The sequence below is a fragment of the Myxine glutinosa genome, chromosome 8, assembly GCF_964187855.1.
Source record: "Myxine glutinosa chromosome 8, kmMyxGlut1.1, whole genome shotgun sequence".
Classification (NCBI taxonomy): domain Eukaryota; kingdom Metazoa; phylum Chordata; class Myxini; order Myxiniformes; family Myxinidae; genus Myxine; species Myxine glutinosa.
In genome coordinates, this window is record NC_136268.1 from 145,084,232 (window position 1) to 145,099,087 (window position 14,856).

General features: G+C 40.1%; 1 protein-coding gene across 5 annotated transcripts in view; it reads left to right on the forward strand.

Annotated features, from left to right (window-relative positions):
* LOC137432967 (calcium-activated potassium channel subunit alpha-1-like) overlaps window positions 1–14,856 on the forward strand; it is a 258,054-nt gene that overhangs the window by 146,474 nt on the left and 96,724 nt on the right. For all 5 annotated transcript variants that reach the window (XM_068125315.2, XM_068125317.2, XM_068125316.2 and 2 more), the window contains 3 exons: window positions 4,434–4,527; window positions 5,949–6,060; window positions 11,953–12,028. In XM_068125315.2, the coding sequence (XP_067981416.2) occupies window positions 4,434–4,527; window positions 5,949–6,060; window positions 11,953–12,028 (282 nt within the window). The remainder of the gene's footprint in view (window positions 1–4,433; window positions 4,528–5,948; window positions 6,061–11,952; window positions 12,029–14,856) is intronic.

A 14,856-nucleotide genomic window follows, 5' to 3' on the forward strand; every position in this document is an offset into this window, starting at 1 on the left:
TCTGAATAATTTAAGGTGAAATTTTTTGGGAATTTTAGGCATATTTTCACCTCAATTTAAGTATGGAGCTATAGGTCCATCACGGACAGTGTGGATGACGTTTATGTTTTCTAACGTACAGTCATTGTTCTGAGAAGACCTCTAGCGATTTTTGCGTCAATAACGTGTGTAGGACCCACGTGATCGGATCACTGACTCAACCCTACGTCTCATAGACCCTGTAAGCCGTCGTATGCGTTGCTGTGGCAGGTTGTTCCATTCCCGATGTAATGCACGTTCCAATTCATCCAGATTGGATATTGGAGGGACCATCTTCGCAACCTTAGAATATATGCCAATGTATACATATACACAAAGAATATATATTAGGGGGTGCTTAACTTAATTCTTTGTGTAGGGGTGCTTAACTTAATTCTTTGTGTATATATTCCAGTTACAAGGTTGTGGCAAAGCAAGAATGAAAATTTATTTATCATTAACTTCTCCATAATACACGACTTTTGAAATGACGTATGAATGCTAAATGAGGCCGTTTGCACACTGATTGTGTGTTTACACTGATTCAGCTTTGCTCACCTAGGTACTTTTAACCTACCGTTGCTAGCATGAAACCTGTGATTGGAATTGTGTTTCAAACATAATTTTCAGCATTTGGACAAAAATGTGGCAATTTCAAAACAGTTACCTATAATAATTGTTCTGGCTTGAATGAAAATCAGATAAATATCGGTGGATCAGATTGAGAAGTGTTGATTTCCTGTTGCCTCCTGTTAATACAATTAGTGGCTGGCTGCAGTGAATATTTATGCAAAATAAAAAACCCACACAAACATAACACACACATACACAGAATGTACCTGCTGAGGAAGGAAAGAGGTGGCAGCCTGATGGAACTCAATGAAGTGCACAGAGCGACGACTGAAGGATTATCAGAGTACAGGAAAGCTCAACAGACTACTTAATACAATTTGTGTACAAACATGAACACAACAAACCAGAAAAGGTATCTTTCACTCACCTTGCAAAAAACTTCCAAAAACAAGTGCGAATTGAAAATGTCACGCACCAAACCAAAACAGCAAAAATACAGCTCAAAGGATTGCAAAAAAGACAAAAGAAAAATACAAGACAAAACATCAACAGATATATAGTGACAACTGAGAGAAAGACAAAAGAGCAGGGAAATATAAAAAAGAGTTGGCAGATTATGGATCGACAAAAAAAAGATTACTGGAATGTATAAGAAGAGGGCAGCTCAACTGGGACGTAGAACGAATCATTATTAATTCCCAAGACTAAGGGCACTACACGAATGGTAGTCAGGTTCACTATGTTTTTTCGTTCAAAATTTTGGTAGATTAGCAAAACTATACATTTTTGGAATAATCAGAGCATGAGAATCCAAAAATTAATGTTGACATTTGCGTAGACACCTTTGTGAAAATGACACTCAGGACAGTGATGAAGATCTGTAAAAGCATATTCCTGAACGGTATAGACCTCGTAGATCCTGTGTATAGGACTTATAGTTCAATCTGATACTACCTATAACTTCCTATAACAACCTATAACTTCAATGGACTTGCAATATCATGTATTATGTAATACAGTTATATCACAAATATAAAGACAATGGTTTTCAATTACCGTTGTTTGTTGCTTTTCTATAATCCTGAGCACTATTTTGAGGCCTTTATTGGATTCCTTGACCCAGAAAACATAGGATTAGCATATTTAATTAAGTCTCTAGGTTGACTAGAAGCCGAGATCGCGCAAAATATGTATTTTATGGTGGCCATTTTCAAAATCCAAAATGGCGGCCATGCAGGTGTCTGTGCAAATGCCAACATTGATTTTCAGATTCTCCATGCTCTGAAGATTCCAAAAATGTACAGGTTTGCTAATCCCAAAATTTTGAAAGAAATTATATTTGTTAACATAGTGAACCTGACTATCTTCATCACTGTCCTGAGTGTCATTTTCGCAAAGGTGTCTACGCAAATGTAAACATTAATTTTTGGATTCCTCATGCTCTGAATATTCCAAAAATGTATAGTTTTGCTAATCTACCAAAATTTTGAACGAAATTATATTTGTTAACATAGTGAACCTGACTATGGCTTTAAGTTTAAGAAGATGGCAGGACTGAGTCAATCAGACAAGTGTAGGTTCTGCAAGGTAAAAACAGAAAGCACGAATCACCTCCTATCAGGATGTAAACAACTCATGTCAGAACAGCTGTACACCCAAAGGCACAACAAGGTATGTAGAGTAATCCACTGGCACATCTGCAGAAATTGAAATATCCCAGTTCCACAAAACTCATGGAAACATGAACCAAAAGCAATCATTGAAAACAAGGACATAATGCTCACGTATGACCTGATGATCACGTCTACTGAAATCTGAAAATACTGAAATACTGAAATCTAAGCACTGCGAACGGACATAGTACTCAAATAAAAAAGGAAAATAAGGCATTGCTAATTGAAGTTTCAGTACGCAGTGATTTTGGTCTAAATAACACAGAAATCAAGAAAATGACCAAATAGGAAAAGGAAAACCTCAAGAATGAAGTGAAAAGATCCTGGAAGCTGAAGAACACTGAAATTTGTTGTACCAGTGAAAATTCGAGCAACGGGAATGATAAAGAAGGAACCTCACAAAGATCTTACAAACCATCCTCGGGAACATTAACAAAAACAAACTACAGTTGGAGGCTGCAACTACACAACACACATTACACAACACAACTTCATAACTTAGCCCATGGATCACAATTCTTCACCAAAGCGGGGCTGGATACTTCGAGTCCTGGGAGGACTCTGTTCCACCTTCTGAAACCCAAATTATGGAGATAACAATCAACGATGCACATCTGCAGTATGCACCGTCAAACATTTCAACTTTTAGCAATAGATGCAAAAATCGAGTGTAATTGAAATTAAGTCATATTATTGGGTAAAGTGAGTTAGAACCAGGAACTTCATCTGCAATATGGTAACAATCCACGTCTGTAATCATTTTTGGATAGAGTTATATTGTGGCTTAATTACTTCTTCCACTCAGGTCTTCGATTACTATTGTGGCCCTGAAAACAAACAAAAAATTATATAATTTTAATGGCATTCCCAGTCCCCATCGCTCCCCTCTCCCTCCCAACATGATTAATAGTAAATATCATTTTAATCATTCTCTGTATATTCACAAGTCCCAGATATGTCCTCCCTATCATTAAGAAGCAGCTAATCTAGAATATTCACTGGTCTATTCACTGGTAGTGATCCGTCGGGGGAGGAGGTGAGGTGGGGTGGGGTGGGGGGGGGGGGGGTCGTGTAGCCGTACAAGGCCTTGGACCTACAGTACCTACCTGGTCGGGAGTTTGCAATTTGAGCAGCTGCGCGTTGGGCGAGCTGAGAAAGTTCTCCAAGTCTTTCATTGTGCGGAGGCACAGCCCTTTCTCTCAGGTACTTTTCCAAGTATTTTCACATTATTACCCCCGTTGGACTTAGTCCGAAACGGGGGCTTATGGATTTGGTCTCATCCGTGCGCCTGTGCGCAACCATATCTCGGAGATGTATGGACCGATTTTGTTCATGCTTGGCAAAAACACAACACATGACGGTATACATATGCACATCATGTTGTTTCGCGATGCGATCAAAGATGGCCGACTGACAGCCATTTTGTTTGTAAACCCCCCCCCCCCCCCCCCCACGATGTTGAACACGTTCTCAATCATTTCTCGGACATACATTTACCGATGTTGTTCAAACTTGGCACACAGATAAAGAATGATGGCTTACAGAAGCACGTCATTTCTTTACAAGATCAGATCCAAGATGGCCGACTGGCAGCCATTTTTCTACTTAAACGTGTCTCCAACAATTTATCGGACATGCATGGACCGATTTTATTCAAATTTGGCACAAAGACGATACATGAGTACACATATGCAGAAGATTTTGTTTTGTCATCCGATCAAAGATGGCCGACTGACAGCTTTTAACTCCGTACAGCAAAATTTCTAAATGCACGGCGGGTACTATGGCATTTTATGTCTTTTTCTTCTGGTTTCAGAAGCTTGGTGAGCCATTGTAAGTAACAATCTGTAGCTGTCACAGACAATATACTTTATGACGTCCTAAACATCAGCATTTCTAGGGGTTTCTGCGCATGAGTGCTGAGCATTCTGAGGCGGAGTACGTCATTTTGAAAGTCGCGTATTGTATTTAAACCATTCTTTACCTTGTAGTGCGAGGTTTGACATTGATAATGGGACCAATACAGAATTATATATGATGGCTTTAATGACATTGTAACCATTTGTCATATTTTAGCTGTTAATTGGGTGATTTGGGAGCGAGGATGTGATATTGTGATACTTGCGAAGTCAGTGTGTGATCATGTGATTGTATTGTGCTTCCTGCCAGCCGAATTGAGGATTGCAATGTCTTTGAAGAGGACATCACACTGCAAATAGACATGGGACTTAACGTGTTCTTCCTTTTATACTTCGGTTTACGGGTATGTCACAGCTGTACTACACTCATTTACCAACTTTATCAAACGGTCAACAAATCACAAACCACTTCATAATAATACTGGTTGTGGAAGGGAATATCCTAATCAAAACTGAAGGCATCAACTGTAACTAGTATTAGCCACCTGGCATGGCCTCAGCATTGCCCACTGAGCATTATATGCATTATAAGTGGTACCTTAAATATTAATTATTATTACTAGCAACAGTACCCGCCCTACGGGCGGGGTTTCAATTGGGAGGCCCAAATGAAAAGACAAAATATCAGAAATTGAAGGGTTTTTTTTATTTTAAACGATTTATATAAACATCCGTTAAATCATATCATACTCAAATCATCAAAATCTAAACAGTATTTGTAGAATTTCAATAAAAGCCACATCACTGTTCACATCAGTAAATATTATTCCATCGTGTTTGTAAAAACTGGAAAATTGGAAAAATTGGGAAAATTGGGGAAAAATTGGAAAAACAATATAGCCTATTTTACTCCAGGGGGTCCCAGGGTTACCCACCCAAAATTTCGTTGCGATCGGTTCAGCCGTTTTTGCGGTACCTGGGAATGGACAGACAGATATTTGGTGAATTATAGTAAGATAATTTATTTAAAATATTATATATATATATATATAATATTAAATATTATTAATTATTTTTATTATTACAAGCCACTTATTCACCACATAATACGAGTGCTCATACAAACTATTTTGAATCGTGAGTCTCAAAAACCTTGGTTAATTATGCTTACAGCGAGATGGTTACTCAGTGTTAATGTCTCGTTAACCTCTTTTTAGTTCCTTATTAAACCGCCTTATACACTCCCTCACCAATTGACATTTTGATGAAGCACTCGTAAGTAACTACAAAGAGTTAATGCATACATTACTGAATATTTTTTTACGCATTGATTAATTCATCATTATGCTCTCATTCCCCACTCTTCAGCCATTGGCTGAAACGACGGCATCAACTCATCTCTATTATAACTACAAATTAAAGAGTCACAAAATGTATCATTTTCTTATCATTGATGAAATGTTTACTCCTTTGTGTAATTATTGATCTGTTTTTACGACTGATAAATGAGCAAGAAGCACATTTTAGCACATCACTTTCTCACTAATGATAATGTAATTACCTTGTTGTCCTGAAGGGCTATAAATCATCACTAGGTTTATTTTTAAATCAGAAAAATACCAATTTCTCAGTTTTCCTAATGCCACCTTCCACTTGAGGACTTGAATGCTTTGAGCTTCTGTCCCCAATATCTGGGGATTGGCTGATCGGATCAATCGCTGTACGTTGCATTATATAGACTTTACAGCATTGTTGATTTCAATGAATTACTCCCTTGCTTTCTTTGATCCCTCTCCATCCATCCTGGTTGCCCTTACCTGCACAGTTCATAGCTGCGAGCGACAAGCTGTGGTTTTGGCTCGAAGTAAACTCCATCGTTGACTTTTTCACCGTCCCACCCGTCTTCGTCTCCGTGTACCTATCTCGCAGCTGGCTCGGTAAATTGCATTCAATGTTGCATGACAAAATGCTGCAGAAACATTCATTACTTACACGTGCCTCTACATACATATATAATTTTTTTTCACATTCATTATTATCAATAATTACTTAAACGGTTATTTATTGAGCGGTGCAGTGGCGCTCCAGCAGTAGCAATATGACGACTCAACCAAAGATAATTAGAACAGCTAGATAATTACTGCTTCATGCCCGCAGCTCTGGTGAAAGAACAATGATGATGATGTACTCTCACTTACCTGCACCCTCCCATCCTGCCACAAAACCAGTGATTATTCATTAGGAGCTTTATTGATCATGGCCATTGGCTGGCACAAGGAGGACAATTTGATCTAGTGCCACAGCTGATAGGCCAGAAAGGATGTCACTCGTGTGGCAAATGATTCCCAGTCAGGTTTCCAGTTGAATAGACTGATGATTAAACATAATGTTTGTCATGGATGAACAGGAAGTCGGATGTCTGCAGTCATTCGGGCATTAATTCATTGTGGTGCATGCCAAGATCCTCCTTTCGTAAATTGTGCAAATAAATCCAAGGAGCTCGAATGGGTGATCCCGTCGACCGATGTGATGCATGATTTATGTAGGAATTGAATGAAGCTCGGGTTACATTTGTTTGTGAAATTAAATGCTTTATATCCATCTGATCAGTAGCTGTGCGTGCGCTCGTACCCCCATGTGCATGCGCTCGTACCCCCATGTGCGTGCACTCGTACCCCCATGTGCATGCGCTCGTACCCCCATGTGCATGCGCTCGTACCCCCATGTGCGTGCACTCGTACCCCCATGTTCGTGCGCTCGTACCCCCATGTGCGTGCGATCGTACCCCCATGTGCATGCACTCGTACCCCCATGTGCATGCGCTCGTACCCCCATGTGCGTGCACTCGTACCCCCATGTGCGTGCGCTCGTACCCCCATGTGCGTTACAATTCGTGCTTAATTGTCTCGTAACACCAGTCAATGCACCTGGCAATCCGACACATTATGTTTACTGCGCCTTACTAAATGAGTTCAAATACAGGGCAGCAACTCAAATGCATAGCTACATTCTTCTTCTTCTTGTTCTTTTTCTTTAGTAAGCACCACAAGGCTACGTGTGCTATCGTTTGCTGGGTGCGGCTCTGCCACTACTAATGCTGCCCCCCCCCCCCCCCCCCCGAGAGGGCTAGAGCAATAATTTTGAATTTGGCCAGGATACCAGTGATAGGTCACCGGCTCTTCCCGAATGACACCGTGGGGTCTTTAATGTCCACTAACTAATGCCGGCAAATGGGACACCAAAGATACCGCTGTCTGGAGAACGGCACACAACATTGATGCCTGGCCCTGTCTGTGAAACACCAGGATGACAGTTGATTGTCTGGGTCAAGTGGGTCAGCTGGGTCAAGCTGATGATGGCTGGGTCAAGTTTCAAACTCAAGCTGGACAACTCATAAGTGAGTGTACTTACCTATATAGGATGTCCTGCTAACAAGTATCAGGAACTGAGCTCATCTCAAACATTTGTATCCTAGATAAACACAACCGGTCCAGCTTGATCCTTAAACGTTCCATGACGTATTATTAGATCATCGTTTCTGTGGCGGGGGGGGGGGAGGGGCGGGGGAGTGTCGGGGGGGGGGGAGTGGTACCATATTGCTCTTTCTAGTTATTAATATATATATTAACATATATATTAATTTTTACCAATGCAACTGTGGCCTTAGTTGCGCTGTGGCCTTCTTTATCATTCCCCTAAGCTTTTGCTGTTTTCTTCTGGTACTGCCAAGGAGGTTCTGATTTATGCATGCTCGGCCAACAATGACTCGCTTCTTGCTCATGGATTTCAATGTAATCTCCAAGTTTTCCCACACTGACTTTGTTCAATTTTAAGATTTTGTCCACATTTGAATGAGTGGCCATTTTTTCCCCAGTGACAGCCCTACATATGGACTACTGCCATAGCCCATGATAAAAAAAAAATTTTTTAAAATATTATTCGATGATCTTGCAATAAAGTTTTGGGTTGTATAATTAATTTGTCGGGTGAAATTAAATAAAGTGCGGAAAGATGTGAAGACGTAACAAGAAAACACATTTGTTGAGTATTTAGCAAGTGTTCACCTGTGACATTGAGCATGGGCAGCAACAAACATTAGTGAGTACAACTAAGGTGGGTAAAAGGAACGGGTTGAAGAAGATCGGCTTTTACTCTTCCGCTACCACGGAAACACCCCTGGAGTGATAATGAGAATGGTGAATAATTCAACATTGAGGCAATGGGGACCCAGCGGGCTTCATCGCAGGAGGTCTTCAGCCAGAAAGTCACACAGCGAGTGTCCCAATGGTGGCCTTTTTGAACCAGATAACAAGCATTCACCATTGTGAGCAAGGAAATCAACCTCATTTGCCCAGTTTGTTCCTTCTATTGCCCTCCTTTATCATTTGTTCCATTTAGACAAGGTAGTGTCAAAACAACATGAATGGAAAAAGCAAATACGTTTGGTCAATTCATATGTGAGGTTCGATCAATATACGACTGCACTTTTTTGTCTCTCATCAAGTGTAAAATAATGAATGACACGTTTATGAAACTTTGTGGAGTGGTATTGTCTATATTTGTCTGGCAACTCTCGAGTTGATGTGACGTCACAGCAGCACAAAAGCATTGTGGATATTCCTAATAAGGTGGCAAACGGTGTGCCATGAGCTGTGGGACAGCATTGTACAATGAGGTTTCTGGTTGGGGAACAAAAGTGTCAAATCTGCTGAAATTCACAGGAGAATATCAGTACAGTTCAAAGACGCCTCTCGTACACAAGCAAGTGTGTGTTTTTAAAATGGGATGTGAATCTACAGACTTGGCATTTAATATGGAATATTTTTTTGTGGGGGTGAACTTACTTTTCAAGATGTCTTAGAACCAAAAGTTCATTGGAATTATGTTGAAATTATTCTAGATTTTGTTAATGTGACCTTTAAAAGAAACAAAAACCATATTTGACATTTTGAAACAAATAAATTGATCCTTGAAAGTGATGTAAACTGATATCGAACTCAATTCACGGACAGTACTGTGTTAAACTTCTGTACGTTTTCCAGAAGTATCTCTTTATTTTGCACATTGGCCAAATTTTTTTTTAACAACAACAAAAGTAAAATTACGACTGGGATTACGGACAGTAAAATTACAGTTCAGTACTTCGTGTAACCCCCACGAGCATTCAGGAGAGCACGTACACGTTGAGGCATGCTGTTCACGAGATTTGCCAAGGTTTGGACAGGAATCGCTTGCCATGCAGTGACAATAGCCTGCTGCAATTCACGCACAGAGGTGGGCTGCTGGTCCAAGTTGTCGATTTGACGCGTTAATTCTGCCCACAAGTTCTCTATCGGATTCATATCCGGGGACATGGCAGGCCACTCCATATGCTCTACACCACGGTCAGCAAGAAAGTGTTGGATCATGCGAGCATGATGAGGCCGTGCATTGTCATCTTGGAAGACAAAGTTTCCTCGAAAGGCTGCACGAGCAAATGGAAGCAATGTTTCTTCCAGAATGGCCCTGGACTTGAACTGGTTCAGGTTTCCATTCAGAACAACCAGGTCAGTTTTGCCCCCTGCATGAAAAGCAGCCCAAACGGTCACCCCACCACCTCCAGCTTGGACTCTTGGCACTATACAATCTTTGTTGTCGGCTTCATGCACTTGTCTGCGCACTCGGACCCGACCATCTTGACGACAGACCAGAAATCTAGACTTGTCACTGAAGATCACGTGATTCCAGTGTCCTGGCTGCCATTGTCAGTGCTCTCTGGCCCACTGCAATCGGCGCTGGCGGTGTTGTCTGGTCAGGCGTGGCTTTCTCAGGGGACGCCTGGCACGATAGCCTGCTTGAACCAGTCGTTGGTTGACTAGCCTTCTGGATACAGGCACATTTGTCAGTTGCTGCCACTCAGCCCTAAGCCGATTAGCTGACTTGGTACGGCCATTGCGGACTAACCGGTGCAGCTGGCGATCATCCCTCCTTGTGGGTCTGCGGGGACATCCTGGCCTCGGTATTGGAGTAGGGACACCCCTCTGAGCATTTCGTTTCAGGATCTTTGACACCTGACCTTGAGTGATGCCATACTGCCGAGCAATAGCATGCTGTTTCATGCCGTAATTTCGTAAAGCCACCACTCCATGACAAACAGCATTGTCGAGTTGACGGACCATCTCCAGAGGAAGAGGCAATAACTTTTGGAGACGTGCAGCAGTTGTTTTCCACTAATACAGGATGCAACAACCCTTGTATACCCGACTGTGAAGCCAATCATTAAATGCACCTGTCCGTACATTTTGCCATGCCACCTGTGATATAATCCTGTTGTTGACTTTTTGCTGTGACAGACAATCAGTGACATGATTCTTTTAACAAATAAATCACCAAAGTGTAAAAGAAATTCACCAGATTGATATACTGAGTTAAGAAAGTAAACCCAAGTCAAGAAAGAAAAAAAATTCCATCTTAAATGCCAAGTCTGTATATAATGGATGATGAACGTGCTCACATCCATCAAAATGCTGTAACTGGAGTGATACAATAATCTCCCGCGATGAAGCTGAATGTGTGGGCCTTTCACTCACTCACCGCAGGCAGGTTGGTGGTCTTTCTGTCTTCTACCGACTCCTCTCCGGCCTTGCTCCCCCAGCCCTGTCTGTGCTCTGTCCCCCAAATATTCCTACAGGTCGCACAAGATCTGCCAGCAACCCTCTTATGGTTAAACTGCCAAAATCAAGGCTCTCTGCTCACCTTCACTCCTTCATTCCCCTTTTCTCCCGCCTCTGAAACAAACTCCCACACTCTCTTCAATCCCTCTCCTCCCTCCAGGTCTTTAAAACAGCTGTTCACCACCATCTCTTATCTTCCCCCATCCAAAACCTTGATATTTTCTACCCCCGTTAATTCATCTCGGATCCACTTTTCTGAAATACCGACTTCTTCCCTGGAAGTCCTAGCAGTATCCATGTGTTTTTTGTACCTCTCCCATCCCTCCCTCTCCCCCCCCCCCCTTCCCGTGCCTCCTCCCCCCAAGTCCTCTACCTCCCACAGATCTCCCGATGTCCCTGCTCTCAAATGTTGTACTTGTGTGTTTCCCTCTCTCCCCCATCTTGTCTCCTGCTCCCTTTATTTCATCTTATGTGTCCGTTATTTTTTTTTGGTCATTAATGTTAGCTCTTACACGAGCCTCGATATTGTATTAAAAAAATAAAAATGAATAAAAACTCCCAGAAATATTACCTGCGTTTAACAGTTATTTGTAAGTTAAAATAAATAAATAAATAAATAATGCACCTGGTAGCTTCCAATAGAGCTCCACAGTTCTTCGCAAATGCCCGCACCAGGTGGTTTATATACACCTACCAAGCAGGGCCTCATTTGGTCAAAGGCAGATGAGATGTGAAGTGCTTGATCCCGCCCTCCATCCTTCACCGTCCTGTCTAATCCAGAATTGTCATCGTGTGATTTACATCTTTTTGGACCACTCAAGAAACATTTGCCGAGCAACGAGTTTCAAAGTTGATGAGCTGAAAGCGAGATGCAATAGCTACACACCTATCTTAAAGATTTCTGTTTCTGCCATGAAGACATTAACACACAAATGGGACAAATATGTCCACATAGTGGTGGGGTAACACCTTGAAAAATAGAGTTTCATTATCTTCACTTCCTGTTTACTTTATTTCATTTTTATTAACTTCACTTAACTTCTTCATTAACTTCACTTTATTTTCAAATGTTCCAGAACAAAAAGTGCAGGTGAACACTCAATGTTCCTGTATTTATTGCAAAGTAAGTGAATCTTCTTTGACATCTCCATCATGATTTTCTTTCCTCTCACCCAGGCCTGAGGTTTCTTCGTGCTCTTCGACTCATCCAATTCTCGGAGATCCTGCAATTTCTCAGTGTCCTCAAGACCAGGTAAGTTGGAGTCCGCTCGATTCCTTAATGCTTTACATTAACAGCATTAACATTAACAACTTTACATTAACAGCATTAACATTAACAACTTTACATTAACAGCATTACCATTAACAACTTTACATTAACAGCATTAACATTAACAACTTTACATTAACAGCATTAACATTAACAACTTTACATTAACAGCATTAACATTAACAACTTTACATTAACAGCATTAACATTAACAACTTTACATTAACAGCATTAACATTAACAACTTTACATTAACAGCATTACCATTAACAACTTTACATTAACAGCATTAACATTAACAACTTTACATTAACAGCATTAACATTAACAACTTTACATTAACAGCATTAACATTAACAACTTTACATTAACAGCATTAACATTAACAACTTTACATTAACAGCATTAACATTAACAACTTTACATTAACAGCATTAACATTAACAACTTTACATTAACAGCATTAACATTAACAACTTTACATTAACAGCATTAACATTAACAACTTTACATTAACAACTTTACATTAACAGCATTAACATTAACAACTTTACATTAACAGCATTAACATTAACAACTTTACATTAACAGCATTAACATTAACAACTTTACATTAACAGCATTAACATTAACAACTTTACATTAACAGCATTAACATTAACAACTTTACATTAACAACTTTACATTAACAGCATTAACATTAACAACTTTACATTAACAGCATTAACATTAACAACTTTACATTAACAGCATTAACATTAACAACTTTACATTAACAGCATTAACATTAACAACTTTACATTAACAGCATTAACATTAACAACTTTACATTAACAACTTTACATTAACAGCATTAACATTAACAACTTTACATTAACAGCATTAACATTAACAACTTTACATTAACAGCATTAACATTAACAACTTTACATTAACAGCATTAACATTAACAACTTTACATTAACAGCATTAACATTAACAACTTTACATTAACAGCATTAACATTAACAACTTTACATTAACAGCATTAACATTAACAACTTTACATTAACAGCATTAACATTAACAACTTTACATTAACAGCATTACCATTAACAACTTTACATTAACAGCATTAACATTAACAACTTTACATTAACAGCATTAACATTAACAACTTTACATTAACAGCATTAACATTAACAACTTTACATTAACAGCATTAACATTAACAACTTTACATTAACAACTTTACATTAACAGCATTAACATTAACAACTTTACATTAACAGCATTAACATTAACAACTTTACATTAACAGCATTAACATTAACAACTTTACATTAACAGCATTAACATTAACAACTTTACATTAACAGCATTAACATTAACAACTTTACATTAACAACTTTACATTAACAGCATTAACATTAACAACTTTACATTAACAGCATTAACATTAACAACTTTACATTAACAGCTCACAGCGTCGAGAGTTTGGAAGTTCGAATTTCTGTTTAACTCATGAATCAATCTTTTTTTCCTTTTTTTAAAATACAAAATCGAGGTTCGTGTAAGAGAATCTGAACATTATGAACTTCTTGGTACATGACCTTAATCCCAGGATAGTGTGGAAAATCGTCTGGAATATGTCACTCTCACCGGAACTCACCGGAACCCTCTTATGGTTAACTGCCAAAATCTAGGCTCTCTGCTCACCTTCACTCCTTCATTCCCCTTTTCTCCCGCCTCTGGAACAAACTCCCCCACTCCCTTCAATCCCACTCCTCCCTCCTGGTCTTTAAATCAGCTGTTCACCACCATCTCTTATCTTCCCCCATCCAAAACCTTGATATTTTCTACCCCCGCTCTTTCACCCCAGATCCACTTTTTTGAAATTCCAACTTCTTTCCCTGGAAATCCCTGCAGTGTTCATATGTTTTATACCTCTCCCACCTCCCCACAAGCCCTCTCCTTCCCACATTTCTCCCGATGTCCCTGCTCTCAAATGTTGTGTTTGTGTCCTTCCCCCTCTCTCCCCATCTTCTCTACCGCTCCCCTTATTTTGTGTTTTGTGTGTCGGTTTGACTTTTTGTGTGATTAATGTTCGGTCTTTCACGAGCCTCGATCTTATATACAAAAAACAAAACAAAAAAAACGTATTCCCAATCCGTGCTGCTCGCGTGCTTAAGAAACCTTGGATGTGATGCACTAGTCAATAGTACAGGGTGTTCCATCAATCTCTGACACATTTACAGTGCCTCTGCATTATAAGTTGTGTCATAAATTTGTCGATAACCCAACGTAAGCAAAACCTTTGATCAGACTCATTTAAAACGAGCTTCAAGCTGATGATCCTCAAAGGCCAAATAATTGCTCTTTGATGGATTTTTCAATTTATCTGACCTGTGTACTGTGATTTCCTTCCATGTGAGAGGCACTTCCTGGTGATATGTTAGTGTGGAATGAATGAATGAATGATAGCCATTTTTCCCCGCCGGAGCGGGGGTTAGCCTTGCGGGCCCCATGACAATCATGGTTCCCTGTTTGAGGCAATGTTTTTTATGGCCGGATGCCCTTCCTGATGCCAACCCTTAGTCGCCTCTTCTTCCGAGTCGCCTCTTCAGGGATACCTATTCTAAATCGGGGTACACATCATTCATCCCAGCAGGCTGGTGCTCAATTTTCATGACAGGAAGGATGACAGGCTGAGTCAACCCCCCCTGGCATTAATTCAGCAATCCACCGGGATCCCAAGCCAGCACCCTAACCGCTAGGCCAACACCAGGCCTAGTGTGGCTGAAAATAAATTTTAGCTGAAGATGCTGCAG